The 27,732-nt window shown below is 57.6% G+C and overlaps 13 protein-coding genes across 13 annotated transcripts; 6 read left to right on the forward strand and 7 right to left on the reverse strand.

Annotated features, from left to right (window-relative positions):
* Positions 1–77: 77 nt before the first annotated feature.
* On the reverse strand, positions 78–1,213 carry BDY17DRAFT_299501 (electron transfer flavo protein subunit beta). Its single transcript, XM_033733925.1, has 2 exons — positions 1,058–1,213; positions 78–986 (listed from the first exon to the last, which is right to left on the reverse strand). Exons 1-2 carry the CDS (start codon positions 1,106–1,108, stop codon positions 273–275), a joined length of 765 nt encoding a protein of 254 aa, XP_033588280.1. The 5' UTR covers positions 1,109–1,213; the 3' UTR covers positions 78–272.
* Positions 1,214–1,310: 97 nt separating this feature from the next.
* Positions 1,311–3,210, reverse strand: BDY17DRAFT_299503 (uncharacterized protein). The gene is made up of 5 exons (XM_033733926.1): positions 3,098–3,210; positions 2,653–3,037; positions 2,308–2,587; positions 2,000–2,248; positions 1,311–1,943 (listed from the first exon to the last, which is right to left on the reverse strand). Exons 2-5 carry the CDS (start codon positions 2,880–2,882, stop codon positions 1,605–1,607), a joined length of 1,098 nt encoding a protein of 365 aa, XP_033588281.1. The 5' UTR covers positions 2,883–3,037; positions 3,098–3,210; the 3' UTR covers positions 1,311–1,604.
* A 207-nt stretch (positions 3,211–3,417) lies between these two features.
* Positions 3,418–5,789, forward strand: BDY17DRAFT_169679 (NADPH dependent diflavin oxidoreductase-like protein 1). Its single transcript, XM_033729800.1, has 2 exons — positions 3,418–3,539; positions 3,592–5,789. The coding sequence occupies exons 1-2, from the start codon at positions 3,517–3,519 to the stop codon at positions 5,525–5,527; spliced, it is 1,959 nt and encodes a 652-aa protein (XP_033588282.1). The 5' UTR covers positions 3,418–3,516; the 3' UTR covers positions 5,528–5,789.
* Positions 5,790–6,263: 474 nt separating this feature from the next.
* BDY17DRAFT_227846 (uncharacterized protein) lies at positions 6,264–8,972 on the forward strand (the record flags this gene model as incomplete). The annotated part of the gene is made up of 3 exons (XM_033730168.1): positions 6,264–6,530; positions 6,586–8,776; positions 8,857–8,972. Coding segments are annotated over 3 exons (2,574 nt in total), but the record flags the coding sequence as incomplete, so codon positions are not given.
* Positions 8,973–9,542: 570 nt separating this feature from the next.
* Positions 9,543–10,798, reverse strand: BDY17DRAFT_253214 (uncharacterized protein; the record flags this gene model as incomplete). The annotated part of the gene is made up of 2 exons (XM_033731325.1): positions 9,543–10,625; positions 10,685–10,798. 2 exons carry the CDS (start codon positions 10,796–10,798, stop codon positions 9,543–9,545), a joined length of 1,197 nt encoding a protein of 398 aa, XP_033588284.1.
* A 395-nt stretch (positions 10,799–11,193) lies between these two features.
* Positions 11,194–12,930, forward strand: BDY17DRAFT_325232 (uncharacterized protein; the record flags this gene model as incomplete). Its single annotated transcript, XM_033737319.1, has 1 exon — positions 11,194–12,930. One exon carries the CDS (start codon positions 11,194–11,196, stop codon positions 12,928–12,930), a length of 1,737 nt encoding a protein of 578 aa, XP_033588285.1.
* Positions 12,931–13,036: 106 nt separating this feature from the next.
* On the reverse strand, positions 13,037–14,065 carry BDY17DRAFT_317469 (NUDIX hydrolase domain-like protein; the record flags this gene model as incomplete). The annotated part of the gene is made up of 2 exons (XM_033736104.1): positions 13,037–13,928; positions 13,998–14,065. 2 exons carry the CDS (start codon positions 14,063–14,065, stop codon positions 13,037–13,039), a joined length of 960 nt encoding a protein of 319 aa, XP_033588286.1.
* Positions 14,066–14,173: 108 nt separating this feature from the next.
* BDY17DRAFT_299520 (kinase-like domain-containing protein) lies at positions 14,174–16,429 on the reverse strand. Its single transcript, XM_033733927.1, has one exon. The coding sequence runs from the start codon at positions 16,357–16,359 to the stop codon at positions 14,335–14,337; it is 2,025 nt and encodes a 674-aa protein (XP_033588287.1). The 5' UTR covers positions 16,360–16,429; the 3' UTR covers positions 14,174–14,334.
* A 479-nt stretch (positions 16,430–16,908) lies between these two features.
* On the forward strand, positions 16,909–18,545 carry BDY17DRAFT_299522 (uncharacterized protein). Its single transcript, XM_033733928.1, has 2 exons — positions 16,909–18,171; positions 18,236–18,545. Exons 1-2 carry the CDS (start codon positions 17,311–17,313, stop codon positions 18,299–18,301), a joined length of 927 nt encoding a protein of 308 aa, XP_033588288.1. The 5' UTR covers positions 16,909–17,310; the 3' UTR covers positions 18,302–18,545.
* An 89-nt stretch (positions 18,546–18,634) lies between these two features.
* Positions 18,635–19,989, forward strand: BDY17DRAFT_299523 (Acetokinase family-domain-containing protein). The gene has a single exon (XM_033733929.1). It carries the CDS (start codon positions 18,726–18,728, stop codon positions 19,980–19,982), a length of 1,257 nt encoding a protein of 418 aa, XP_033588289.1. The 5' UTR covers positions 18,635–18,725; the 3' UTR covers positions 19,983–19,989.
* Positions 19,990–21,272, reverse strand: BDY17DRAFT_299525 (EF-hand protein). The gene is made up of 4 exons (XM_033733930.1): positions 21,087–21,272; positions 20,877–20,933; positions 20,448–20,802; positions 19,990–20,383 (listed from the first exon to the last, which is right to left on the reverse strand). The coding sequence occupies exons 1-4, from the start codon at positions 21,087–21,089 to the stop codon at positions 20,349–20,351; spliced, it is 450 nt and encodes a 149-aa protein (XP_033588290.1). The 5' UTR covers positions 21,090–21,272; the 3' UTR covers positions 19,990–20,348.
* Positions 21,273–21,531: 259 nt separating this feature from the next.
* BDY17DRAFT_253115 (t-SNARE) lies at positions 21,532–22,761 on the forward strand (the record flags this gene model as incomplete). Its single annotated transcript, XM_033731315.1, has 1 exon — positions 21,532–22,761. One exon carries the CDS (start codon positions 21,532–21,534, stop codon positions 22,759–22,761), a length of 1,230 nt encoding a protein of 409 aa, XP_033588291.1.
* Positions 22,762–23,572: 811 nt separating this feature from the next.
* On the reverse strand, positions 23,573–27,550 carry BDY17DRAFT_252649 (uncharacterized protein; the record flags this gene model as incomplete). Its single annotated transcript, XM_033731274.1, has 2 exons — positions 23,573–26,524; positions 26,645–27,550. Coding segments are annotated over 2 exons (3,858 nt in total), but the record flags the coding sequence as incomplete, so codon positions are not given.
* Between the last annotated feature and the right edge of the window lie 182 nt (positions 27,551–27,732).

Genomic DNA, 27,732 nt, shown 5'->3' on the forward strand with positions numbered 1-27,732 from the left:
CAGGCTTCGATTTACCTAGCTTACTCGCGTCCTGAGCAGAAGAGGGTTAAGTGTGAATGAGATTGGCGATTGCCAGAGTTCCCTACCACTTTCATCGTTATAGGCCATTTCAATCTGTAAGGCTTGCTCGATGTCCAACGTAAAAGACTTTCTCTCGTCGTCATCTGCAGACTGGTAAGACAGCGATAAGCCGCACACTAGCCCAGTGAAATGTATTCAGATTCATAGACGACATCCCTACCTATGTACACCATACTCTCCAACATCGGCCTTTATAACGCGCCCAGCTCCTTCAACTTGGCAATCATCCCATCCACATCCTCCACCTTGCCTCCGCCCTGTCGCGGCGGCGGCTCCTGCACCTTGACGGTCTTCAGCCGATTCTCCACATCAAGCCCATAATCCTTCAAACTCTTCTTCTCCAACGGCTTCTTCTTCGCCTTCATGATGTTCGGCAAGCTCGCGTACCGCGGCTCATTCAGGCGCAAATCCGTGGTGATGATCATGGGCAGCTTCGCCCTCAGCGTCTCGACGCCGCCGTCCACCTCGCGCGTCACCGTCACGTTGTCACTCTCGTCAATCTCCACTTTGCTCGCCTGCGTCGCCTGCGGCCAGTTCAGCAGGCCCGCGAGCATCTGGCCCGTCTGGTTCGCGTCGTCGTCAATGCTCTGCTTCCCCAAGATAACGAGATTGCGCTTCTCATCCTCGACCACTTTCTGCAGCAGCTTCGCGACGCCCAGCGGCTCCAGCTCCTGCTTCTCCTCGACGACGTGCAGCGCGCGATCGCAGCCCATGGCCATGGCGGTGCGCAGCGTGTCCTGGCACTTGGCGGGGCCGGCGGAGAAGGCGAGGATGTCTTCGACGGGCTTCTTGGCTTCGCGCAGGCGCACCGCCTCTTCGATGCTGAGCTCGTCGAAGGGGTTCATGCTGTGCTTCACGTTGTTCTTCTCCACTGCCGTCTGCGCTTTGTTGACTCGCGGCTTGACCTGCAGGGGTTTTGCTTTTGTGAGCGGGCGGGTTTGCATGGGGGCTGAGGGGTGAGGTGGTGGGGACGTACAGCGTAGTCAATCACCCGCTTGACGGGAACTAATATCCTCAGCTTCGACATCTTGAACGGTGCTGCTGCTGCTTGGGGTGGGAAGGGAGTAGACAAGATGCAATGGACGGGAAAGGTTGGAGGAAGCTCAGAGCAGCAGTCGTTAAGCCGATGTAGGACATGGAGATTTCGTAATGCACTCCGGCTCGGCGGGCTTTGCCGAGGGCCACAAACCAACCCGCGGCAGAAGAGCAGACGACGGCACACGGACGATCCTCTCTCAACTACGGATAAAAAAACGATGGATGGTCATCGACGCATTCATACACATGTAGCAGAGTGGCATATTGCTAATCGAGGATAGCTAGATATTCGCATCTGATGTGTTACTTGTCTTCTTCCCTCCACTCCTCCCCGTTGCCCCCGTCTGCACGGCCAAGGTCGCTCATGTCGGGTGTGAATGGGTGAGTTGCTGCACAGTAGCCCATGCCAGCTAAGCTACGGTCCAGAACGAGTGCAGGGGTAGTTGAGTCGCGGCACGTCATCAACTGCTAGGGACAATTCCGGATCAAGCGGTGGCGGTGTTGACGTTGGCAGAGCCTTCGGCGGTGGATGGGTGGGCATCGACCTCGGCGTGACCCTCCAGCGGCGCATTGGGGTCCTCATCTTCTTTGCCGGGGGAGTCAATCGCGACCTTAACGGCGATCTCACGGCCTTCAATCTCCTTGCCGTTCATCTCGGCACACGCCTTTTGCTGCATCTCTTCACTAGAGAGGGTGACGAAGCCGAAGCCGCGGCCCTTGCGGGGCTCATTGCGCGCCAGGAGCTTGCGCACCATGAACTTGGGGATGGGACGAAGCGCGATCTTGGCAGAGGTGGGCGAGTAATCGGCAAAGATCTCGAGGAGCTGATGGACATTCATTAGCGGGGAAGCATGGTTTCGTGACGAGTGGGAAGACCAACCTTCTCTTCGCCCAAGTCGTATGGCAGGTTGGCAACCATCACCTTCATCTTGCTGGGAACACCATCCTCAGGGGGGCCGCGTTGCTTACGAGGCTTGGGAGCACTGGACTTGCCGGCCTTGCTGGGGTCGACGGTGAGCGAGCCATCTTCGCCAGGCTGCGCGGTGAGAGCCTCGTTGGTGGTAGAGGTGAGGGGGGCAACCTGGCCAGGAACGTTGGTGGGGCCGTCGGTAGCCTCGCCGTTCACATCCTTTTCCATCAACACATGTCAGCGAAGTTCTACCAAAGGCCACCTTGCTCTCAACTTACACGTCCGGAGCGGGTGCGGCCTCCACGTCCACGGCCACGGCCGCGGCCACGGGTTGATGTGCGACGACGCTGTTGGCCATCTTCGCCATCGGCCCCTTCGCCGACAGCACCAGCAGGCTCAGGCTTGCGAGCGAGCTGGACAGAGACTTTGCGATCCATGATGCTCTTGCCGTTGAGCTCGTTGATAGCGCGCTCGGCCTCCGAGGGGGTGGACACGTCAACGAAGGCATAGCCAACGGGGCGAGTGGTGCGGGGATTTGTGGGGATCGAGGTGGTTTCGCTGTACAACCCATTTCATCAGCTCATCCGTCCCAATACTCCACAGTTGCATATGCAGAAACGTACACAAGGTAGTCCTTGAAGAACTCCTTCAACTCTCCCTCGGTGGTCGCATAGGCGAGGTTTCCGATGTACAGTCTCCTTCCCTCTGCGGCGCTGGCGATGACGGCCTCATTCTGAGAAGCGTTGATGGGGCGGTCTCCGCCAGCGCCGACGCTGGCGCCCTCGGCAGTGCCGGTGGGCTCGGAGAGGGTGGTGTTGGCCATTTGGGCAGTGGCTGAATCGACGGCGGACATGTTGGCTGAAGTTTGGGGGGTTTGATGACACGAAGTGGACTTGTGGTGTTGACGGTGATGACTTGAGTACTTCTGGGTGAGGAGGTACTTCGTGTGAGGGTTGAAGGAACTGTGGGTGTCCAGGAAGCCCTGTGGAGGAAACGGAGGTTGTCGAGCTGGGTCAAACTGCGTCAGCGCTGTTTGAGCACGTGCGAACGGAGTGACATGAAACTCACGGAGAGTGCTGGCTAGCTACGTGGCCAAAGTGCTTGGTGAGAGGGTTTGACGGTGATCGTGGATGTTGTTGTCAGTGGTTGATGATGAAAGGGAGAGAGATGAAGGAGTTGCCCCGTCGCTTGTAAATATTCACGAGTCGCGGCACTCACGACTTTTTGACCCTTTCTTGGCGCGGTGCGGAAAGCTTCCGATTGGCTGGCTCTCACGCTCCTGCCCATAAGTCGTGTGCGCCTTCTGACTCGTTGCAGTGTGCCTGACTCTGCCTTGCACATCTTCTGCCTGATGCCTACCTCCACTCCAGTGATGCCTACTTCTACAGACGCAGACGTCCAATCGTACAAATGGTGAGAGCCAAGTACGACCGAGTGTATGCTATCAATGGAAAGGGCAGACCCGGTTCGCCACGACGCTGTCCGTGATGGCAGGAACGGCTATGAGTGTGTGAGAAGAAGCATCCCTTCCCTTCTTCAGGTACTAATCAGACTATCGACAGACAACGTAGGACGGCGCTGATCGTGTATGGATCGGAGACCGGCAACGCCCAGGATGTCGCCGAGGAGGTCGGTCGTATGGCGGAACGACTTCGCTTTGAAACGATCGTGCTCGACATGGACTCAGTGCAGCTCAAAGACCTGTTGAAATACACGGTCGTCATCTTTGCCCTTTCTACCACCGGCCAGGGAGAAATGCCACAGAATGCCAGGATCTTCTGGAAGACACTGCTCAGTGGCGCCTTGAAAGTGGGAATTCTGCGCAAGCTGAAGTTTTGCTCCTTTGGATTGGGGGATAGCTCGTACGCGCGGTTCAACGTTGCCCATCGTATGCTGTGCAACAGACTTCAACAACTTGGCGCACGTTTATTCTGTGAGCGCGGCGAAGGCAACGAGCAACATCCTGAGGGTCACAGTGCTGGGTTTCGCGAGTGGATTGTGCAATTGAGACAGAAGCTATTGGACGCTTTTCCGCTGGACGCTGACCTGCAGCCGCTTGCGGACGATGTGTTCATTGAGCCGAAGTGGAAGCTGGCCATCTCCGATGCTGTCACTGCTTCCATCGGACAGACTAGCAATGGCCCCCGGACCGAACCCGCTCGTAACGAAGGAGTAGCCGAGAGTGAGGACGAAGAAGCGACGCCATCGGGTGCTTTGATACCAATGAATGGCATCCACACCGCGCACATTGTCGCGAACGATCGCGTGACTCATCCTCGTCACTTCCAGGATGTCCGTTTGCTGGACCTAGTGCTGGACGAAGCTTACACCTACGGGCCTGGTGCGGTTGCAGTGGTCTATCCCAAGAACTTTCCGAAAGACGTGGACGACTTCATTCAGCTCATGGGCTGGCAAGATGCAGCAGATCAACCATTGCAACTAATCTCCAATAACGATCCATCATCCGTCGCTGTTTCCGCGCCCTCGCCGCTGCGCCATCTCGACTTGGCCCAAATCGACTTATCGCTGAGGTGGCTTCTGGAGAATGTGCTAGACATCATGTCCATTCCCCGCCGATCCTTCTTTGCATCCCTTGCCCACTTTGCTGGCGAAAGCACGGAAGACGAGGCCTATCAGAAGGAGCGCTTGTTGGAGCTGGCAAATCCGGATTTGATTGATGAACTGTGGGATTACACAACCCGGCCCAAACGCACCATCTTGGAAGTCATGATGGACTTTACGACAATCAAAGTCCCTTGGCAATATGCTCTGTCGGCATTCCCCGCCATGAAGGGGCGACAATTCAGTATCACAAGTGGCGGCCGTCTTCGTTGTGCGGAGGATGGCAGAACCAAGGTGGAATTATTAGTAGCCATCGCAGATCCGCCAAGCCCAATCATCAAATGGAGGCGGCGATATGGCGTGTGCACACGGTATATTGCGTCTTTGCGAGCCGGACAGAGCATCAATGTTGGGCTGCAGCAGGGCTATCTCGACGTGCAACCCAGCGAGCTCGAAGTGCCTGCAATCATGATTGGGCCGGGAACTGGGCTGGCGCCGATGCGGTCGATGGTGTGGCAACGACTCCTCTGGGCTCAAGAGTCGAATGCAAAGGAAGCTGGCAGACCACTGGCTGGCGACATACTCATTTTCGGCTGCCGGGCGGCGAGCGCGGATTATTTTTTCCGAGATGAGTGGAATCACATGCAGGCCGCAGAAGGTCTCCATGTTTTGGCTGCTTTTTCCCGCGATCCAGAGGAGCCAAAGCGCTACGTTCAAGATCGGATGCGGGAGGAAAGTCGGCTACTGCAAGACGCCATTTTGGAACGGCAGGGGAAGATTTACATCAGTGGGTCGTCGGGAAATATGCCCAAGGGCGTGCGGGAGGCTCTGCTGGACGTCTTGTCCGCACCAGAGGCGCTGAAAACGAAGGAGGGTGCTGAGCAGTATCTCGATGCGATGGAGAGAGCTGGGCGGTATAAGCAGGAGACTTGGTAATGCCGATGTGCTGCTGGTGCGAGAGTTAGAGGGGCGATGCCCACGTGAGACAGCCATGTGGCAGGTTGAGCCGTCTCGCGCGGTCCAAGCGCGAAAGAAGGGTCTGGTGGGTGGCGAATTCAGGGCGGCAAGACGGTGGTCCCGGGGTCCAAACGGCCTAGAACGTCGACGAATCTGGCCGCTGCCGGGCCCTGGCACAAGTGCAGGCCCGTTCATTATTCTACAGGCCGCGTGAATCCAAGACCTCGACCGTGTGAGTGGCAATCAAAGTCACTTCCCATCTCGAGTCTGCTGCTTCGTAGCTGTGCTTCGCGAACCCACCTCATCCAGCCGACCCCTCGCGATACAGAAATGTGTAGCCTGGAAGGACCCTGTTGCACCCTGGTTGCAGCCACATAGCGGGTCTCGGCAGAGTCCCTCATTGCTTCGAAGCGCCTCTGCATCGTTGACACCTGCATCATTCTCGAAAGGAACGCGAGGCTCGACATCGACGAGAGCATCCGTCCGCACACTCTCCGGCGCAATGGCGCTCGCCCCCGACGCCATGCCACAGCTCCCCGGCGGTGCATTGCACGTTCAAGCAGATCCCGAGGTCTCGGTCTTCGGCCACTGCGACCTCATGGCACCGCTGCTGGCCTACAACCCCGATGTACACCTCCAGAGCTTCCGCGCGCAGCATGACCCTTCCGCGCCCGCCTACGACATTCCTGTCGAACCCTCCGACTTCCCTACCTCCTACCTTGCCCCCTCTCTCGCTCGCAACGAGCGCCTCCGGCTGAACAGATTTTGGTACTACACTCGAGGCATGGCGCAGGACACCGAACTGCTGCATCGCATCCAAGAGAAGGTCAATTTGGTGAGGGACTTTCTTGGGTGGGAGATCGCTCTGTGCGGTCTGCTGGACAACGATGTCTTCGAGCGTCTCGTCTCCGCTGGCATGCTGCCCGGCACCGTGCGGAGAATGGAGAGTCCGTGTTCACATACAATCGTGCAGCCTCCCGGGGTAGGTGGAAACATCAAACCGCACACCGGCACTTCGTGGCTAACGTATGGAGTAGACCATGTTGCTGATGGCCGATATGGCGAATGACTGGCGCTTCAAGAACTCCCCCCAAGTAGTGCACGGCGGTTTGAGAAGCTATGGCGGGACGCAGCTGCTCTGTAAGACTGAAAACGGAGAAGAGGTGGCGCTTGGCTCTCTTTGCGTTGCATCTGGAACTCCCGGTCGGACTCTATCACCCGAGCAGCAGGACATTTTGAAACGATTCTCTACCATGGTATCGGGAGAGGTCATCAATCAGTGTCGCTGGAACCGGCAAAAGGAGCAGCAACGCATGAATCAGCTGGTGAATTCCGCCATCTCCGACTGCGAGCTCGACACGGCCGAGGAGTGCATCATGCGCGGCATCAAGCAGATCTACCCCGAACAGGACGTCCTAGTGGTCGCCACCAGTGAAGAGTCCATTCCGCTATCGAACGGTCAATTACTACCGGTGTCTGAGACCCACGCCGGACTGTGGGAAAATGCCGAAGAACTCGACGCCCTCATTCTCTCTCGCAACCACCAGCCACTGACGACTGATAAGTTTGTGCGGGCCATCTCTGGAGCGTCCAGCGCGGATGTCGGGACAAAGTACTTTCTCGTGGCCTCGAAGGACATTCGACGAGTTTTTGATGATATTGATGTCTCGTTCATCGAAAAGTGTACCTCCGCACTCAATATCGCCTCGCACAAGGCATCGCTCCGGGAAGCATTGAAGATTAAGGAGGAGTTTCTTCGCAGCATCACTCATCAACTCCGCACCCCAATTCATGGAGTGCTTGGGTCGGTGGACTTGCTCGCAGAGGAGTTGGCGGCCAGTGCCGTTAGCAGGGCGACGGGCCCTCCACCTGCCATGGAATCGCGAAAAGAAGCCATCAATACCGATGAAGTGATCGCCACGATTCGGAACTCGGGCAAAGAGCTCATGTCGACGCTGAACAATGTGATCAAGCTCCATCGTTGGACGGAGCGAGGATATCGCGATGGAATGCTGCGCGAGGTGGACCTGCGAGAACTTGAAAACTTCATCATGGACGATGCTCTCTCGGTCCTGCCCGATGACAGCGATTCCATGGTGCGCATTGTCTTCGACAACCGTCTATCGCCGGAGATGAAAGGCCTGACGACGAATGACACTCTGTTGAGGGAGTGCGTCCAATCCATCGTGCTCAATGCCGTGCAAGCTACCTCGATCGGCGAAGTGGTCATTACCATCTCAACCTCGGAGGACAATTCATATTTCCGGATCGACGTGGAGGATACGGGATGCGGGGTCCCGGTCGCAGATCACCAGAGGATATTCGAAGCCTACGAGAAGGCCGATTCTCACACCCGTGGTGTCGGCTTGGGTCTGACGCTCGCGCGTAAAATGGCAGAGTCGATCAACGGCTCTCTGACTCTCGTTACCTCCGTCGTGGGCAAGGGTTCACATTTCCGGGCAGAGATTCAAAATCCGGCCTTCACCTTTGCTGCTGTCCAGCCAGCTTCACCCCTTCCAATGCTGGACTTGTACGTGGTCAATCCGTCTTTGGAGTCTCTCTCTCTTCGACACATTGCGCCATGTCTCGCAAAATACAGCTGTCGAGTGATCTCGGAGCCCGCAAACACCGTGGCATGGGTGAGTTGGCGCGGTGATGCGCAGGAACTCCGGAAAGCACTGCTTCGGGCCCAGCAGGGCTGGACCGTAGGCATATGTTTTCTTCCCGTGGGCGAGCGCTTGCAGGACTTGAAAGCCGAGTTTCCCAACATACTCTTCGCCACTGGCCCCTTTACGACCAAGCGCATGGAGCAAGCCCTGCTATCAGCTCGGAAAGCCTTCAAGAAGTCACAAGCTTCTTCGGATGCACTCGCTCGCTCCATATCCATCCCCGGAGCCCTCACCCCGAAATCGCAGACAGACACCCCCATCCTCACCAACGGCATCGACCACAGCGCAGACTGGAAACCGCACTGTCTGCTCGTCGACGACAACGACGTCAACCTCCGCCTTTTGCGCATGTACTGCGGCAAGCGCGGGATGAGCTACACCCTGGCCACCGACGGACTGCAAGCGTGCGCAGCATACGAAGCGGCCGCGGCGTCGACGAATCCGGTCGAACTAATCCTGCTGGATCTGCAGATGCCGAATCGCAACGGCCTGCAAGCATGTCTAGAGATCCGGAAATTCGAGCAGGAAAAGGGGTTGACGCCGGCGAGGATTTTCATCGGTAAGTGTGGTGCCCTGGCCTCGCCTAGTATTCGTCGTTGTCATCATTTCTCTCCCAGCTAACAGTTGTACCTTCGGCAGTCACCGGCCAAGACTCGGAGAAAGACAAGGAGCAGACCGCCTCGGCGGGCGCCAACGAGTTCTTCGTGAAGCCGCTCAGCTTCAAAGTGCTCGATCGAAACATTGCTGCGTACTTTCGCGGTCAGCCCTGACAGTCTGCGCGGCTTCCCCAATCCCGGGCTTATGCTGATAAAAAGTCGAAGCGGTGTGTACGCGCAAGACGGACAGCGAGACCATGCTTCTGATGGCCATGGCGGTTCTCGTCGGCGACTCCTAGGAGCTCGCGGCATATTTGTGCAGCCTGGACGCTCGCTCTGGTGCCGTGCTCTGGCGAAGGGGACTGGAGCGGAAACAGCGCTACTTCCATGTTGACCTGGAGGAGACAGAGAGTCTCCGGTGAAGCTATTGCTGTGTAGGATAGGGTGGGACGGGAGTATACCGACTCGATTACGAGTGGCATAATCGCACATGAAGTTACGTAGCGATGTTCTGACCATAAAAGCGATATTCTTTTCGGTCGTGCTGAATATTCTCTGTTTTATCGGTACCGTCAGTATACTCGCAGCCTCTGACAACTTGGTCAGTTCGCTCTGCACCACTCTAATGATACCCCCAAACACCAGCGCTCACCTCCTATCTTGTTTCCGACATTCAACAGACCCCCGCTTATGCATCCAACAGTCCCGGGCCTTGAGCAAAACCAGCGCCTACCAGTCCCCCCATCCTTCGCCCTCCTCTTTCTTTCCTCCGCCCGTCTTCATCGCACTGGTCCCAATACTTGTGGGCTTCGCGGCAGCCTTGCTTTGCCCAGCAGCCTCGCCCGCCGCCGCAAAATCATCCCAGAAAGCCCGCTTCTCCTTCGGCGGGCCCGCCGCATCCTGCCCAAACGAATCCCAAAAGTCCTTCTTCTCGGGCGCTGCTCGCCCGCCAGTGGATGAAGACGCAGCGCCGCCGCCGCCTTGGCTGAGCTCCGGGTCGACAAACTTGTTGAACTGATCGCCCACGCCCTTTGCGCCCTGCTGCACCAATGTGCCGGCTTGCAGGGCTGTCGCGCGTGCCTGAGCGGCGAAGTCGCCCTCCGCGAGCGACTTCATGCCCGGCTGGATGTAGGCTTTGTTGACGGTGCTGGCTTGCTTAGTGACGGTGCTGCTTAGCCAGCCGAAACCCTTGGTCAGCGCGGCCATGGGATCCCTTTGGAAGTCGTCACTGGTCGGCATGCCATTAACATCCAGACCAGACGCGGAGGATGAGGATGGAGGAGGCCCGGAGCCGAAGCCGCCGTATTTCCCTCCCTGTGAGGGCGGGAGACCGTCGGGGCGAGAGGCGTTTTCTTCGCCCTTGGAGGCGAAGTAGGCTTCATTCTTGGCTTTTTGGCCGGGTGGTGCTCGATTTTGTGGCGGTGGTGATCGTACGTTGCTGGGTGTTGGAGTGTTCCTCCCTGACCCTGCCGGCGTGATGCCCGTCTCTGGCCTCGCGGGCTTCTTGGCGCCAGGGACGTATTCTGTGCCTTCAACCTTGCAGGTCAAGCGTTCCTTCCACTCCTCTCCCGCCTCGCTATCGTATCTCTCTGCAATTGTGCAGCTCTCGAAATCCCTGCCCATGACTTTGTTGCTGGGGTGGTTGTTGAAGAAGTCTTTCCATGGCTTATTGCCGCCCAGCGACATGCGCTGGACCTCGATATTCTTGAAGGCGTCCATTGTGACGGAGCGGACGAAGGAGATGTGCACACCCAGGCTGCGGTGGATGCCACTGCATGCTAGACAGAAGAAGATGCCGAATTTGGGCGATGCCTGGACGAGGGGTGTCAATTGTGTGCTCGGGATGGGGAGAAGGAGGGGTGGATTCCTACCCATTGAGGAGAGGGAGCCCCACAGTCAACGCATTTGTTGTTCTCGTTGGTCTTGGAGATGTCAAGGAGTTTGCTGCGCGTTTCGGGGTCGACCTCCCACATCTTCGAAGACATGATGGGCAACGAGGTTGAGGGAGAAAGGGAGAGGGAGGAGGAAGGAGGGTGAATGGGATGGCGCGCGAGGCGCGATGCAAGTAGGAAGATGGAGGTGTCAGATTGTCAGTAGCATCTGATTCACGGTGATGCCAACATGGCCAGGTAGTTTTGCCAATGGAACGCGAGTCGGTAGAAGTTGTCGCGAGTCCAGTTCCATCACATGCTGCGGGTCGGCCTGAGGTTGACACCTGACGCACGGATCTACCTGCGATCCGTGCGTTGCCCTGCAGATCAATCCGCAATGATGTCGCGCGCGTTTCACTTCCTGCAACTTCACAACATCCTTACCAACTCTTTTTCTCCCCACGCGCCGTCGCATCCTCGCCAACCAATCAACAGCGCACACCGCGAAGATGGCGACAGACTACAACAAGCTCAAGGTGGTCGAGTTGAAGGAGATCCTAAAGGTACGTGGCATTCCATCGACAGGCCTGTCGCGTAAAGCACAAATCGTCGAGGCATTGGAGGAGAACGATCGCGAGCAGGCAGGCGCGGCGGCAGAGGATGGAGAGAATGCAGAGCAGCCAGCAGAAGTGAAAGGCGAGGACGCGGTGGCTCAAGAGGAAGATTTGCCGGAAGCACAACAGGCACAGCCAGTGGAGAGTGCGCCGGAGATTGTGCTGCCTGAGCAGCCCACCGAAGCGATGGAGGATGTGGTCGAAGAGCAATCGGTGCAGACAGAACTGCCTCTGGACACCTCGACCTCCACCCTGGCACCTTTGTCCGACCTACCAGTCCTGCAAAGCAGCGAGCCCTTCTCCAAAGAACCCTCAACCCGCACCACACCGCAACCCTCCTCTCCCGCAACCGAGAGCGTATCGTCGGAGATACGCAAACGCAAGAGACGCAGCCGCACTCCGGCCCCGAATGAAGAGAGCGTGCAGAAGAAGTTGAAGGCCGCCGAGGAAGAGGCTGCGCTGATTGTCAAGCTGCCCGAGGACCAAGAGGAGGACAAGAATGCAGAAGAGAAGATGGTGGAAGATGCGCCGGTGGCGGTCGACAGGAGTGCTGAGATTGACAGTGGCGACAAGATCCTACCATACAGCAGTAGTGACGATGTGATGAAGGTGGACGAGGAGAAGCAAGCTCAATCACCAGGCGCAGAGCACAGAACAGATCTCAAAGCACCGACTCAGCCAGCCCACGCAGAGGAGACAGGTGAGGGCGAAACTGCGACGGAACCTGCAATCCACCCTGCCACTCGCGCGCTATACATTCGCGGCCTCGTTCGCCCACTGCCAGCTGCCCAGCTCCGAACCCACCTCGTTCAGTTGGCTACCGCACCCAACACATCCTCATCCGACTCGGTCGTTGAGACTCTCCACATCGACCAGATCCGCACGCATGCTTTCGCTCTCTTCACCTCTGTCTCTGCGGCTGCGCGCACCCGCTCGGCTCTGCACTCCCACATCTGGCCTGACGAGCCCACGCGCAAGCCTCTCTGGGTGGACTTTGTGCCGGAGGAGAAGGTGGAAGGGTGGATTGAGGAGGAGTTACGTGAGGAACGAGAGGGCGGACGAAGGGGGGTGAAGCGATGGGAAGTCGTCTACGAAGAGGGCACAGAGGGCATCGAGGCGCGATTGACGGAGGGCAGCAGCGCCACACCAGCTGCTACCGCGCCGGCGCGACCGGGCAGTACTGCAAGCGCAGCAGGAGCGGGTGCGGGCATGCCCAACGCGCCTCTCGGCCCCCGCGGCGCGAAACCCCCACCGTCACACGAAGCCGCAGCTCCCTCCCTCACCAAATCGACACCCACCCCAGCTCCCTCCACCGCCTCCTTCGACATCCTCGATCACCGCTTCTCTCACACCACCAGCAAACCCAAACTCTACTTCAAGCCTCAACTCCCCGTCGTCGTGGAGGAGCGCCTCGATGCGCTGGCGAGCCTCACAAGTCGGGACTGGGACGACAGGAAGGACGGGAGCTTCACTTTCGGCGGCGACGTGCGGAGGTATACGTTTGAGGATGGGGGTAAGCTTGTGGATGGTGGGCCGGATATTGGGAATTTCGGGCGGCCGAGGGGTATGGAGCTTCCGGGGGGTGGAAGGAGAGGAGGCGGAGGCGGAGGCGGAGGTCGGGGTAGGAGGTGATGGGTTACGAACTGAGGCGGAAGGAAGAGCTGAAGCGTGCCGGGTTGTAGGCTATGGACCGTGACGAGGAGGAGACGCGATGAGACCTGTCCTCGTGATCGCCTGGCTACCGTGCGTGGCTTTCGGGCTTGACAGGAAACGGCAGCTTGCGATGCAAATGCTCCAAAATGGCCACATAGTCCCGCTCATTCTCCGCCGTGATGATGCCATGCCGAATGAAAAACGCAACCAACACACAAGCCGCATCCGGCTTGAACGCACCCTTCAGCAACGCCTCCCGCACCTCCTCCACCCGCAGACACCGAAAGCCCTCGACCTCCTCATCGTGCGGCCGTGGCACCACATCCCCGCCCACCTCCATCTCATACAAATACAGCAGCTCCGGCATCACCAGCCCCTTCTCCCCCGCCCAGTCGTCGCCCGTAATTCCCATGCACGTCACCACGCCGCAAGCCCGCACGCCTGCTCTCATCACCCCTTCCTCCAGCGACGCCTCCTCCATCGCTTCCTGCACTACCGTCTCCAGCGGACTGACGCCCGCCTTCACCCCGCCCGCAACGGTAATGTCCAGACAGCCAGGGTAGCTGTAGAGATGAGCCGCGCGCTTGGCAATCCAGATTTTCAAGCCTGAATCGCCGTCCTTTACATACGCCACCAGACACGCCCCACACGCTGTAATGCCGAACAGACTGGATGCGAACCGCTCGATGTAGACGGGGTAGTTGGCGCCCAGGACAGCGAAGGGCTCGCTGTGCTTCCCATCCAGAACGTGGAAGAGGTCGCCATCGATGCACCTCGTGACGACGTCAGCGAAAGCGGCGTTGACGGTTTGCGCCGTGGCGGTGCCGGCGGAGGAGTCGAGAACGGTGACTCTACGGGGGCGCGAATCGTGGTCTACGTGGAAGGCGGGCGGCCAGGGGATTGCGGCGACGGTGCTGGGGAGGAGGTAGCCGTGCGGGCGAGAGTCGGCCGGGAGATGCAGTTCGTAGTAGGGGTTGCTTGTGGGGGGTGTGGAGGGGAGACTGGGTTGTTAGCAGGATGATGAGGTTTGGTTCCTGGGGACGTACTTGTCGCATTTCTGAACGAGGTGGAGGTAGGTTGTTGGCTGGCTGGTTTTGCTGCGATCCGGTGACATATCGTCTTTGCGTCGCAATGGCTGAGGTGAGTGGCACTTCCAAGTCGAATTGATTTTACATTCTTTGGATTTATTCAACTTATTGTGCGTTTTGAATCAGGTTTAGTTGCAGTTTGATGCTCTTCAGGCGAGGTGCTCAAACGCTGTTATACAGTCCGTGCACGATGTTCTAAGGTAGGGTTGACATACACTCTTCCAGCATCGGGCCCTCTCCCTGACCTTCACAGGTCGCTCAGATGCAACTTTTGCGTCTATGAATCAAGATCCCATCAAAACAACCCATCATCCTCATCCACCACCCGAGGCTTCAAGCCGCCCACCACTCGAATCCCCTCCTCCACCCAATCCATCTTGCCAATCTCCTCCACCGACTTCCTCCCCATCCTGACCTTCTTCAGCAAACCCTCAACACACGCTCTCGCGCCCTCGAATTCTCCTCCACTCTTCTTGGCATCCCACTCCCCATCATCGTCCCCGAATCGACACCAGATCCAATCGCACCGCGCGATTCGATGCGTGTTTCGGCTGCGCTCTGGCTTGCCCGGTGGCGCGTCAAAGGGTAGTCTCCCCTCCATCAGCGCGTACAGCAGGACTCCGAGCGCCCATGCGTCCGTGGAGCGGCCGTCGTATGGTTGGCCGAGTAGGATTTCGGGGGCGGCGTAGTCCTCTGACCCACAGCGAGTGGTGAGTAGAGGGGATTCCGGGGGTTCGGGAATGCGCCTGCTGAGGCCGAGATCGGTGAGTGTTACGATAGGTGTCGAATGGGTGCGGGGGTCTTGCAGAGATTGTAGAGCGGCAGGGGGCAAGTTGACAAGTACGTTTTCCAGCTTGATGTCGCGATGTACGATCCAATTGGTGTGCAGATACCGAACGGCGTGCACCAGTTCGGCAAAGATGCGCTGTATCAGAGGGGGAGTGAGAAGCTCGCGCTTTTGACTGGCAAATTCGAAGAGGTCACCGCCCGGACAGTAGGTGAGGACCAGGAGCGCGCGGGACTCTTGGTACTCGCAGGCTTTGAGATGGATTAACGAGGGATGGGAAAGGCTTTTCAGCATTTCGACTTCGCGCTTCAGTCCAATCTCGATGCGTTGCTCGTCGGCGCCGCCTGCTGGGCCTTGCTCGACAACTTTGACGGCAACGAGCTTGTGACTGTCGAGGTGTTCTTCAATCTCGGGTGTTGGGTGTGCGGGGATCTTCTCGGACGTGGCCAGCATGACTTTGGAGAAAGTGCCTTGTCCCAGCTGTCGAAGCTCGCGGAATTTCCGTCGCTTGTTGTGCACTCCACATCGGATAACTAGATATTCGGCTCGGGAGCCGTCGGTCAGAAGCGGCTGTTCATCCTCCGCTTCATCGCTCTCGCCCACGCTGGAGTTACTGGCGGGTGGGGTGGGAAGCTGTTGCTGCTTGTCGTCGGTAATGGGAGCAGTAAGACCTCTTTTCGTGGCCAGGTACTCTTCTCTATGCATATGATGCTCCTGCGATTCAATATCGGCCGCTGCACCGGGACCGTATGTGACGTGCCGTTGCCGTAGGTTCTGCAGATGCTCGGGCGTGAAGTCTGATATACTCCTATTCCTGCCATGGCTTTCGTCGCCGACCCTGCTATTCTCGCCCATAGCAACGGGATTGATCGTCATGGCATCGTGTAGCAAGCTGCTGTACCCCTTCCTCTTCCTGGACACGGGAGGGGACATCTTCTCCGCCACCAACCCCAATCCCAGCTCATCCATTGACCCTTCGCGGGATTGCGGAGTGCCGGGTCTGGCGAGGAAGAATCGGCCGGAATGACGCTTGGAGGAGTCGCTGCCTAGCTGAGGCGAAGGCAACGGGGTGAGATCCGACATGGCTGCGAGGTAAGGGGAGGTTAACGCGGTGGCAGAGCCATGAGAGACGATGGAGTTGATGCTGGAGTTGGAGCGGGCGCTTCGCAGGGCGGATCCAATCATCGTCAGAGAGCCGGGCGAGGTGAGTCCCGACTGAATACTGCTCGTCCTCTCCGCCAATGGCGTTTCATAGATGGTCGGCGTCTCTTGCAGTCGCACCGCCGTGCCCAGCGAGGAGGTGTCCATGTGCGTGTTGATGTGCAGGCCGGGCGAGTGGTGTCGACTGGAGGAGGCGGAGATGTGCGTGCGGGCTACGGCGGTGTCGAGGGCGTGCAGGGCTGCATCTGCTGGGGCATGCTGCGAGGCGGGTGCATGGTCGCTGGTGTCCGTCTCTTTTGCAGCATCTTCGCCTTCCCGCCCATCTGTGCCTTTCTCGCCTGTCTCCAGGCCATGGCCAGCAGTTCCACTCATGCCCTAGGTCCCTGTAGGGAAGAATGCGGTCGTCGGGTCACATAACACCAGTATGGACAAGGTAGGTGGGCGACGGAGGGAGTAGAGGCTGAGGTCATTCCATTGGTTTCAGCTGCCCCTCGTATTGCTTGACCAATGGTGGCCCCACGTTCTTCCGGGGTGGGGCTACCATGTGGCTGGTTGGCCGCCTTCGACCTCATCCCCTCCACTGCACTTCATCTGCATGACTCCAGCACGCCGGCGAGTTCAGATACCGAAACCCCCAAGCGTTGATGTAACATCGAACGGGCCTTTGTGAGAATTCCGTGACGCTCATCATATACTGGAGTCCTGTGCCTCCGCTGTTCGAACGAGTCCGAGAAGCTGCCCTCGCACCTTATGACTCCGCTTCCAACTGCGCCTGCTCGACGCAAGGCTCTAGAGCGATGGGGTGAGATCGAGAAGCTGATGTTGCAGAATTGGCTGAATAGCTTCGAGTTCATTCCTACTCTGATCTTCTGCATGGTCGACACTAAAGTTCAATCTCCAAAACACGTGAACCAGTTGGCACGTGAACGGGCGACACTACGAGGCCCCCTCCACTCACTATCAGCTGTTGTCTTTTAGCATGACGGTGAGACTCATCCCATTCAGGCAAGCTAATCACTCTTTTGTTACTTCAAAGCACGAGGATCCATCTTCACTCTACTTTCCTATCATCAACGGCCCCGGACACCGAGCTACGAGTTTCTTGAATCGAAGAAGCTAGAAATTGCATTCCCCTACCATCCTCTGCTCTCTTCAACCTGATTGTGAGCTTTTCCTCACCCCGACGGACTGTTCCACTCTACTGCACTCTGCTGCACTCAACTTCATTCCGTGCTAGTCGGACGACCTCACTTCTCTTTGTCCATCTCCAGACCCCAAACTTCAGCACTACCATCTTCATCACAGCCGACTGGAGTCCTCATCATGGCGACCAACGACAACAATCGTGTCACAAAGGACACATCGGCTCGGAAGAATCCGCCCCCGCCCTCCATGCTCTTCACAGGGATACAAGAGGCCGCGCAAAAGGCCGCGGAAGAAGTCGCCCGAGAAGCCATGCAAAGGGCTTATCTCGAAAACCTCGCTGCCGGGTACGAAGCGCAGATCCAAGCCACCGAGACCAAACTCAACAACCAGATCAACTTGCTGAAGGAGGAGCATGCGAACCAGCTCTCTCAGCACAGCAGCCAAGTCAGCTCGTTGAAAGATGAACATGCAAAGGAGATCTCCAAGCACAACGACTGGATCGTTGCGCTAAAGAAACAGCATGAGAAAGAGATCTCCGAGCTCAAGGCTGGGCAGGAGAAGACCACAGCATCTTCAACCGCTGGTCGCGCCAAAGCCGAAAACGCACTTCATCAGGCAAAACTTTCAGCAATGGCCGAGGGCGCTGCCAAAGCTAGGCAAGAATCGCAAGCCAATGTTTCGGAGTTGTTGGCGAAGATCAACGCCCGGGACGGAGAGATTGCGGAGCTGAATAAACAACTTGAGAAGAAGGTCGCGGACTGCGCGAAAACGACGGCGGCCACGGACGCCTTGCTCCTCAAGAAGAGTAGGGCTATCGTAGAGCTCCAGCGCCGAGTGAGTGATCACCCCAGTTCGTGGATTCAAGTGCACTTCGATCGCAAACACGGAAAGAGACGCACGTACTTCCGGAAACCCGACGAGAACTTCAGAGAGGCCGTCGAGGAGCTGGGTAAAGCCGCCGGACTCAAGTATGAAAGGACGGTCTTCCGGCGCCCTGACAACAACGGCTATATAGATGGCAGCAAAAGTCTCGCACAGGTGCGTTGAAAATCCCGCCGGTCTGGAGGCATGCTCATGCGGGTTGCTGATTGTTCCATTGCAGAATGGGATCACACATGGCGCTATTGTCCACTACGAAACAGGATTCAACTTCTCCACAAGCACGTAAAGACGTGGATGATGGATGTTGTAGCGAAGTGCGATGGGTGAAGCTAGTCGAGATGTCACGCGGCTTCGGCCGGGCGGGAGTGTGGACTGTGGAAGATGGCGGGACTGGCCTTGTCTCGATGGAGGTGAACATAGCTAAGAAGGCATTGGTTTAGGCACTTGTGAGGACCATCTTACCAGAAGAGGTAGCTACTAGTATCTACCTTGAGGTAGGGACCTAACTTACATGGCAAGGCATCTTTGAGGTGATGTTGAAGATTATGTCAGCAGATCGACCTCGACGTCACAGTTCCCCAAAAATGACCAGCGCATTGAGAATGATCCGTGAAGCCGACACACATCCGCGAATAACGACTGCATCCCTTCATTCCGCTTCTCCTGCTTCGACAAATTGAAGAGCGCTGTCCCCGACTCTTCAACACAAGATGTCGAAAGTTATCCTCTCCATCAACGCCGGCTCGTCGAGCGTCAAAGTCTCCGTCTTCTCCTACGCCGACAAAGAGCCCAAACAGCTCGCCGAGATCCAGATCTCCGGTCTAACTGCACCGCCCGCTAAACTCACCTACTCTCGAGGCGATGAGAATGTAAAAGATCAAGAGCTATCGGACATTAAAAACTCGCAAGATGCCTACGAATACATCCTCAAACACCTCATCGACGACAAGGGCCTGTCAGAACTCAACTCCCCCGACGACATCGAGTTCGCCTGCCACCGCGTCGTGCACGGCGGCGACTACTCCAAACCCACCCGCATAGACAAAGACACCTACCACCACCTCGAAGCCCTCTCCGACCTAGCACCACTGCACAATGCCGGCGCCCTCGAAATCGTCAAAGCAGTGCACGCCAAATGCCCCAACACGACCAACGTCGCCTTCTTCGACTCCGCCTACCACCAAACCATCCCCCCCGAAGCCTACACCTACGCCATCGACCCCAAGCGCGCAGCGAAGAACAAGCTGCGCAAGTACGGCTTCCACGGCCTGTCGTACGCCTTCATCCTCAAGGCCTGCGTTTGGCACTTGCGCTCGTGGGAGAATGAGACGAACCTCATCGCATTACATCTCGGTTCTGGCGCGAGCATCTGCTGCATCAAGGGGGGTAAGAGCGTCGATACGTCGATGGGCTTGACGCCGCTCGCGGGCCTACCGGGCGCGACACGCAGCGGCGATGTAGACCCGAGTCTGATCTTCCACTTTACGCACGAGGCCGGCAAGCCGGCGCCGGGGAGCACGAAGGAGCTGCACATTACGCAAGCGGAGCAGATCCTCAACAAAGAGTCCGGGTGGAAAGCGATGACGGGCACGACGGATTTCGGGGAGATTACAAAGCGCGCCTTCGAGGGCGACGCGGCGTGCAAGCTCGCGTTTGACGTGTTTGTCGATCGCATTGTGGGCTACATTGGCTCGTACTTTGTCAAGTTGAATGGAGACGTCAATGCGGTGGTGTTTGCCGGCGGGATTGGGGAGAAGGGGTGGCAGTTGCGCGAGGCGGTGAGTGCCAAGATCAAGTTTTTGGGCTTCTCGCCGGATCTGAAGGGCAATGAGAACCCGGGCAAGGGCACGGTGGTGGATGTGGGGAATCCGGGGGCGGAGCATCGCTTGTTGCTGTGCCGGACGGATGAGCAGTTGGAGATGGCGCGGGAGTGCTTGGAGGTTGCAGACGAGATAAGGAAAAGATAGAGCTGAGTGTAGGGAGACCGTGTTCGTGTCCTCTAGAAGAGGGAAGGGCAAGGATGTACCCGATATATAAGGTATTGCTCTCACCCGACAATCCTTTTGCGCTGCGCTTGTTACGTTGAAAAGCGAGCAAGATCACACCAAAAGCACAAAAGAGAGGGAGGAGTGAATACATCTAGCTATGCCCGCCAACAGTAGTCCCACGCACCATCGCGATTGGCCGTCTGTGTAAACAGAATGCGTAAGGGGTGCGAATCGAGTGGGAGAGGAAGCTTCGTGTCAGTGCACCAACGCAAAGGATTCATGCAGCAGAGGTGGCGATGAGCTGGCGGAGCGGTGGCATGCTGATGTAGAGAAGCAGCGCAGAGGCTACTTTTGCATCATCAATTGGACGAATTCGTTATCTGCAAAGCAAGTCAGTATACCAGCCATTGAAACGCAGGACCAGCGAGACGGTAAGACACGCACAGTCAATCCGCCCATCGCCATCCTGATCCGCCTCTCGAATCATCTCATCCACCTCGTCGTCCGTCAGCTTCTCGCCAATACTCGTCATGACGTGTCGCAGCTCGGCGGCGGAGATGAAGCCGTTGTTGTCGCGATCGAAGACCTTGAAGGCCTCGCGGATCTCCTCCTCGGAGTCGGTGTCTTTCATCTTGCGCGCCATCATGGTGAGGAACTCGGGGAAGTCGATGGTGCCGTTGTTGTCCGCGTCGACCTCGTTGATCATGTCTTGCAGCTCCGCCTCCGAGGGGTTCTGGCCCAGGGAGCGCATCACGGTGCCCAGCTCTTTGGTGGTGATTTGTCCATCGCCGTCCTTGTCCTGTGCGGGGAGGGGACGTTAGTGATGGTGGGAGAGGAGGGAGGGGGGCCAGGGAGAGAGAAGAGGCGACATACAAAGAGCGAGAAGGCCTCCTTGAACTCGGACACTTGTTCTTCCGTCAATGAATCCGCCTGATTGTCCACAGAGTCAGCATGGTCTCCCCTGTTCATCCACGTTCATCGAGGAGCGCAATTGGCTGGATGGGGTGCGGGTCCACGCGTGTATGGCAGATGTATCCCGCGCAATGCTGATGTGGGGGTGGTTGTGGTGGAAGAGGGGCATACCATTTTGTGGTTTCGCAGCGGTAGGAAGGGTCAACAGGAAGTGACGGGACGGAGGTATGTCGCAGGGAGGAGGGTCGTAGGGGAGACGAGAGTCGTGGGATGCGATACTGTGGGAGCGTGGTGAAGTGGGAATGGGAAAGGACAGCAGCCTGGTGGGGAGGAGAGGAAATTGGCAGGACCCTTGACGTTGGCTTGAAGCCTCTCACCAAACATCCGCTTGGCCACGTCGGGGACAGAAGTCGTGACCAGGCAGCAACCTGTTCTGTCACATGAGCTTGCTCTCAACTCCATCCCTCGACGTGGCCATCATCCGCGCACTTCCTTCCACTCTACTATTCGCCTACATCCTCTCCTGTCCCGTCCGCAGCTCTTGAGAAGGCCCTACCAGTGCAGGCGCGCATGCGGTAGTACGCTACACCATGCCATCCCTGGCAAGGCGCACAACATGTCGACGGCCGTGAGCCCTGGCGCCTGGCGGGATCGCACGAACCTCTTCATCTCCTACCGCCAGAGCTACACCCACCACCCCGCCACCTCCTCCAAGCGCTCATACCCCAATGGCGGCCGCTTCGGCAACAATGCCGGCGACGACATCGAGCGCGCCGGCCTCATGTCCGATCTCGACCAAGCGGACGGCGACGCAGTCATCGAAATGGACCGCCTGCCACCGCGCTGGCTCGACATCCAAGACGACATCACCCAGGCTCTCTCCGAAGTCGCCCGTAACATGAAGACCCTCGACTCCCTCCACGCCAAGCACGTCCTGCCCGGCTTCGACGACGAAAGCGTCAAGGCAAAGGAAGAGCGGGAAATCGAGAATCTCACGTCCGAGATCACGCGCGCTTTCTCCGCCTGCCAACGCTCGATCAAACGCATCGACACCCTCGTCCGTCAAGCGCAGCAATCCTCTACTCCATCCCTCACCAATGCCGACGAAACCATGGCCCGCAATCTCAAAATCTCCCTCGCCGCCCGCGTCGGCGAAGTCAGCACTCTTTTCCGCAAAAAGCAGACCGCATACCTTAAAAAGCTCCGTTCGCTCGGCGGCATGAGCAGTCCCTTCGACCGCGCCGGTACACCCGTCTCCGGCGTTGTACAAAACCCCTACACCGACCCCGCGATGCAAGAAGAGCTCCTCGACCGCTCCTCCGCGCAATCCACTCTACTCCAAACAGCACAAGTCCGCAAACGCCTGGGCGGCGTGCACGACACGCAAATCGCGCAGCGAGAGCGCGAAATCGAAAAGATTGCGCAGGGCGTCATCGACCTGTCGAATATCTTCCAGGAGCTGAATGCCATGGTCATCGATCAGGGGAGTCTGCTGGATCGCATAGACTACAACGTCGAGCGCACGGCGACGTATGTGAAGGAGGCGGAGAAGGAGCTGAAGGTCGCTACGGGATACCAGAAGAAGAGCACCAAGCGGAAGGTTATCCTGTTGTTGATCTTGCTGGTTGTCGGCATGTTCATCTTGCTATTGGTCAAGCCGAAGAGGAGCAGTGCTGCTAGTGATGTCCCGCCTCCGCCTCCGGCAACGGCTGATGAGGCGCCTGGGACGGTGATGATTGAAGGCGAATGGAATGGAGATGAATTCGAGGTGGGCTCAATAGGCGTGCCGGAGTGGAAGAGGCGGAAAAGACGACGAGCCGATAATACGTGGTTGAATTTATTATAGAGACTTGAATGAGCGAATTATTGCGAATCTTCCGTCCGCAGCCATTTTCTTGACTGCGCGTGCTGTGTCAAACGACGAACGATACATTTGAGAGACGTCTTGGAGAATATCGACACGTGGACATGGGAGGTGCATTCTGTGCACTCATCAGGTGCCCTCCAAGTAAGTGATCGAATCTATCAATTCTGCCTGGGTCACACATCAAGCAGCAGGAGCGAAAGGAGCATATCTCCTCTCCTCACGTTTCATCAAGTCTCGTAGCCTCATCCTCATTCTCAAGTCCTTCCCTCTCCGCACCAGCAAGAGTATCATCACCCTCGTGGTGTGAGCCATTGACGTGTCGCGGTCCAATAACCGTGACTCGCTTCCCTCGAGTACTACTCTCCTCATTCTCCGAAGCGGTGTCGTACTCCTCCTCCTCGTCCTCATCCTCCGACAAGGCGGAATGGTGCTTGCTGCCATTCACCCCCGTGGCGCTGCGAGGAGACAGTGAGTCCGCACCTTCACGGGGTCCAATAACCGTTTCCCTTTTTACGGGTTTCGATGCCAGGGGAGATGCGAGCGCCTCCTCCTCATCCTCCTCAACCGCACTCCCCTCCTCGTCATCCTCCCCTTCCTCATCACCCGTCAAATCCGTAACCGCACTCCCGGGACCCTTGCCCTCATCCAGCGCCGCAAAAGCAGCCGCTGTGCGCCAACCCCCACTATACCTCTTCTGCCCCCCACCGCTACCAGCGTCAGCATTCGCAGCAGCCATCTGGCTGCCCTGCCTGAAGAGCTCGCCCCGCATCTTCGCGCGCTCTTCATCGCCCCACTCGTTCCCGAATTGCACGACAGAAGCCTGCTTGCCGTGCAAAATGAAGCGGCGCGTTTCGCGCTTGAGCCCAGGGGTGCCTTCTTGCTGTGCGTGTGCGCCGTCTGATGCATCGCCTCCTGCAGAGGCGGCGCCGGCAGGGCTGGTGGATTTGATCGTGGAGTCGCTTTCTCGTCCTCGTCGGTGGTGGTGGTGTTTGCTATTGCTGCTACCGGGGGTGGTGCCGGCGTGCTGATGGTGTGTGCCGTCTCGCAGGGTCTTCTGTAGGCCGCGACGCACTCCACCAGCATTACCGGATTTGTGCTTGTTCTCTGGAGTGGTGTTTGTCGGGCCGTCCAGAGCACTCATAATCTGGTGCTCAGGCGAGGAGGGTGTCGCTGTTCGTGCGAGTTTCTCAACCGTGGTGCTATCGTCGGCGACACTAGATGGTCGCCGATCCAGCGTTTCTTCGCCAGGGCGGAGGCTAGACATTGTCGAAGCGTTGGAAACGCTCGGCCTGCGGTGGGAGGAGCCCGAGAGCAAGGTCGAAGTGACAGATCCGCGGTGGTGCTCGTGCAGAACATCTAGCTGTACAGGAGGAATGCGCCAATCACCCATTGAACCCTCTTGAACTGTCGATTCGGGAGGAGCACGGAAGACGTCGGGGCTGATGTAAGTGTCGAGGGAACTCATGGTGGTAGGTCGCTCGAGAGTGGCTTCCATTGCGGAGGTGGGACTTTGAGGCGGGCTCTTCGACCCGGTGGCCTTGGATGTCAGTCGCTTCAAGACGCTTGGTCTGGATTTCCTCACGGGCTCGCTCGGCTCCGTGATCTGCTGGTGCTCCGATAGGACTTCGAGTTCGCTCGCCGACAGACCGTCCTGCTGCACATCCAAGGCTAGGAGATCTTTGTGACACTTCAGTCGCCAGATATCTCTTCGCGTCCACTTGATGGATGCATCGGCGTGTGCAGCAGCGTGGATGATCCCCTCCCTTGTCCGCGGAGCAATCGGCGCCAGGATAAGTAAATGCCTCGCATTTCTCAGCATATTGTCGAGCTCCTTGCTGGTCTCGTTGATCTCTTGCGCCGTCTCATTGACTTTCTGCACCATAATTTGACGCCTCGCCGCCATGACTTGTCGCTCGAGCTGTGGACTCAGTGCCCCGCGTTGCAACGACACATCTGCATCTGATGCTGCTGTTTGCACGGATCGAGCGGATTGCGTGGACTCGAGTCTCCTGATATCTGCCCGGCGCAAGTCTTCCTCTGCTCCGCCCACCATCCCTCTGATTCTCACACCTGCAGCTCGGAATGCAGCGGCATAGTTGATCAGGGCCAGCCAGTCGTTCAGCTCGCTCTCATTGTCCGCCAAGAGCACCTCCTCCAAGCCTCCCGGGCGCACAAAGGTGAAGGCGTTCTTGTGACGGGTGTACGTCGCATCGACCAAAGCAACAGCATTCTCCGTCTTGATCAACGCATCAGGCTTGAACTCCTGCAAGGGCGGCTTGAAGACAACAGGAATGCGAGGATGCCCATGTTTCTGTGCCGCCGTGAACTGATGTACCAAGCCCTTGGCCCAGTGCGCGTTCTTGAAGAGATACAGCTGTGAGCCAGTGAGGATGGCACCCCATTCCTGCCAGGGAGAGCGGGCTTTCTTCTTCTTCGTAGCCTTTCGCCAAAGAGTGCCGACTTTGGTGATCTTGATGTCAATGATACCAGGCTGCGCTTGTGTTTGCATGACGGAAGGCTGTCCGCCGTTCAAAAACTGTCCCTCGTATGCACTTGGCCGCGAACGTTGCGAGATAATCTGCAATACGCCCGTGTGGGTGAAAGCGCGCTGGAGATACTGGGGATCAAAGGAGGTCTGAGGTGTGCGGTAGTTGTAGGGATCGTCCAATGTGACGGATTCCTTGATCGCGGGTCGCAGCATGTCGAGCTTTTGATCCACGAGCAGATTATAGGGGTCTACAGGCCCTGTCGGCTTCTTCCCAGACTCCGGTACTGCGCCCTTTAGTTTATTCTTCTTGGGCTTGAAAGGCAGGACGCGCTCGCCATTGATGTCGACCTCTTCTTCAAAGTGCACGAAAGGCGTATAGCAGATGTTATCGTAGAAACAGCCCAGGACATCATCGGAGACGGATTGGCCCGAGGTGTTCTTGATGTAGTCTTGCTTCTGCATCTTGCGCTTGTTGTTCTTGTTGAAGGCATCCGTATGCAACATCATGAGAGAAAAGGCGATGATATAAGCTTGGTCGGGCGAAACAAAGATGCCGGGGTTGCACTCGTGGTAACGATCCGCAAAAGCCTGAATGACCCGATCGACCTGTTGGGTTTCCTTTGGCAAGTCTGCTTCCAACAGAAACTTTCTCAAAGACATGTCGATCGGCTCTCCAAAGAACACAAAGCGCCGGGTGTAGCTCCGGAGGACGTTCTGGGCGAAGGGATCTGCAGACTTGGACAGGATACCAGCAATCATACTCCTTGCGACAGCAGCCTCGAGCCGTTCGAGATACTTGCCAGGAGTGTCGCCTTCCTCGCGCTCCGGTACGACGAGAGCCTCTCGACTTATGGCGAATGAGTTAGACTTGCTTCGCGATCCCGGCGAATCATGGTGAGGGGAATGCGGATCCGAGCTCCCTCGGAATCGCGACATGGTCAGCAACGCTCCAAGACTCGAGCGTCCGTTTGTCGAGGTGGAGTTTCTACCGCTGCCGCCAAGTGACGGAGTGCCCATATCATACGAGCTGCGGCCAAGGGAGCTGGTGGTGGATGCGCGATCTCGCTTGCCGAAGCGTGGTGGTGCCAGAGGGGAGGACGTAGACGAGCCGCGTGACAACTCGGAGTTGTTACGAATGAGACGACCGGGTTCAGCAAATGCCAAGGATGGTTTGGGCAAGGGAGCGTTCGTTATAGAGCGCGGCGGCCGACGCGGACTTTCGGTGCGTCTCCTCAGAAGATCCGGAGCATTGGGCTTCCCAATGGCAGTGTCGATTGCGCGCAGTGTGGGCGTCGTACCAGCAGATGCACGGGGCGTGGTGGGTTCATCGGGTGATGTAGGTTGCTCTTCTTCATGTGGCGGTGGGATCTTAACCGGGAGGGGGAACAGCGAGTTGCGATTGCGGTTCCGCCGGGGCAACTTGAAGAAAGTGGTATGGGTGGAGACGGTGTGGGTGGTGGTAGTCGTCGAGCCATAAATCCGATCGGAGCTTGCGTTGCTGTCCTCCGAGGTTCCCGATTCAGAGGATCGGGGAAAGACCGGGAGAGCGAGGGCAGAGTGGGTTTCGTCTCCATACACGGGCGGCGGAGAGGGTTGGGTGGCGACCTTGGCACTTGCCAGCTTTTGAAGATCATCGAGGCCGGTGCTCCTGCCTTGAAGCTTTCTCCATCGTAGAGAGGAGGCCTTCTTCTCGCTCCTACTCTCGTCGGTAGATTTCCCGGACTTGGCTCTCTCACTCCTTCTCTCGTCGGTGGATTTCCGGGCTCTGCGAATGCTTCTGTTGTCGGGGCTTTGCCCCGTGGATACGGACCTCTTGAAGAACGACGGGCGCTTGCTCGTTCCTACAATCCCGTCCTCCGTGTTCTCTTGCTCCTGTCCCTGATCCGCAGGCATGGTAGGTGCGGTGCGTAGGATAGATGGCACGGGATGTGTAGCAGGCTTCTGGGGCATTGGAGGGATGTTCTCTTTCTCTTTGCTTTCCATTTCTCTCGCCTTCACTGCCAAAGCAGGCTCGGAGTAGTTGCGGAATTTGCGGAGGGAGAAGCGAGGAGGCCTCCTTTCATCGTCATGCTTCTCGCTCAACACATCCTCGAGATGCACTTCATGGGATAGACGGGATGGGAAGTGAGTGTATTCGGAGACGGGCCTTGCGGTAGCTGGCCGGGGCGCGGGGGATAGTCGGTCATTTGAGGGAGATTGCACATCGTGGCCGCCCTCGTTAGCAAGGGTGTTGTTCGAGACAAGATCGCGAGCGCTGCGACGCCGGTGCAGCAATGGCATGGCCGGCATGCACCGCTGGTGGAAGGGTCATGGGTCCTCGTGACAGCAATTGATAGAACGAATGGTTTCAACTGTCGTCGAGGCTTCCAACAAACCAGGAGGGAAGCAGTGCAGAAGCGGAAAGCTGCTTCAACTTTTCGGGGTAAGCAGGAGTGACGTGAAGGTTAAGGGGATTAGAGTTG

Source organism: Neohortaea acidophila (genome assembly GCF_010093505.1).
Source record: "Neohortaea acidophila strain CBS 113389 unplaced genomic scaffold BDY17scaffold_7, whole genome shotgun sequence".
NCBI classification, from domain to species: domain Eukaryota; kingdom Fungi; phylum Ascomycota; class Dothideomycetes; order Mycosphaerellales; family Teratosphaeriaceae; genus Neohortaea; species Neohortaea acidophila.

What these genes read in the sequence shown, in the direction of transcription:
- BDY17DRAFT_169679 (XM_033729800.1), top strand. Translation starts at nt 3,517, where the DNA reads ATGGCAGGAACGGCTATGAGTGT. An exon ending in GCAGGAACGGCTATGAGTGT is followed by an intron (nt 3,540 to 3,591) that starts GTGAGAAGAAGC and finishes GACTATCGACAG; the next exon opens with ACAACGTAGGACGGCGCTGA.
- BDY17DRAFT_299520 (XM_033733927.1), bottom strand. Translation starts at nt 16,359, where the DNA reads ATGAGTGGAACTGCTGGCCATGGCCTGGAGACAGGCGAGAAAGGCACA.
- BDY17DRAFT_299503 (XM_033733926.1), bottom strand. Translation starts at nt 2,882, where the DNA reads ATGTCCGCCGTCGATTCAGCCACTGCCCAAATGGCCAACACCACCCTC. An exon ending in GCCGCACCCGCTCCGGACGT is followed by an intron (nt 2,249 to 2,307) that starts GTAAGTTGAGAG and finishes TTGATGGAAAAG; the next exon opens with GATGTGAACGGCGAGGCTAC. An exon ending in ACGACTTGGGCGAAGAGAAG is followed by an intron (nt 1,944 to 1,999) that starts GTTGGTCTTCCC and finishes AATGTCCATCAG; the next exon opens with CTCCTCGAGATCTTTGCCGA.
- BDY17DRAFT_299523 (XM_033733929.1), top strand. Translation starts at nt 18,726, where the DNA reads ATGTCGAAAGTTATCCTCTCCATCAACGCCGGCTCGTCGAGCGTCAAA.
- BDY17DRAFT_299522 (XM_033733928.1), top strand. Translation starts at nt 17,311, where the DNA reads ATGGCGACCAACGACAACAATCGTGTCACAAAGGACACATCGGCTCGG. An exon ending in GCAGCAAAAGTCTCGCACAG is followed by an intron (nt 18,172 to 18,235) that starts GTGCGTTGAAAA and finishes GTTCCATTGCAG; the next exon opens with AATGGGATCACACATGGCGC.
- BDY17DRAFT_299501 (XM_033733925.1), bottom strand. Translation starts at nt 1,108, where the DNA reads ATGTCGAAGCTGAGGATATTAGTTCCCGTCAAGCGGGTGATTGACTAC. An exon ending in AGCGGGTGATTGACTACGCT is followed by an intron (nt 987 to 1,057) that starts GTACGTCCCCAC and finishes AAACCCCTGCAG; the next exon opens with GTCAAGCCGCGAGTCAACAA.
- BDY17DRAFT_299525 (XM_033733930.1), bottom strand. An exon ending in AGGAGGCCTTCTCGCTCTTT is followed by an intron (nt 20,803 to 20,876) that starts GTATGTCGCCTC and finishes CTCCCCGCACAG; the next exon opens with GACAAGGACGGCGATGGACA. An exon ending in TGGCGATGGGCGGATTGACT is followed by an intron (nt 20,384 to 20,447) that starts GTGCGTGTCTTA and finishes CTTGCTTTGCAG; the next exon opens with ATAACGAATTCGTCCAATTG.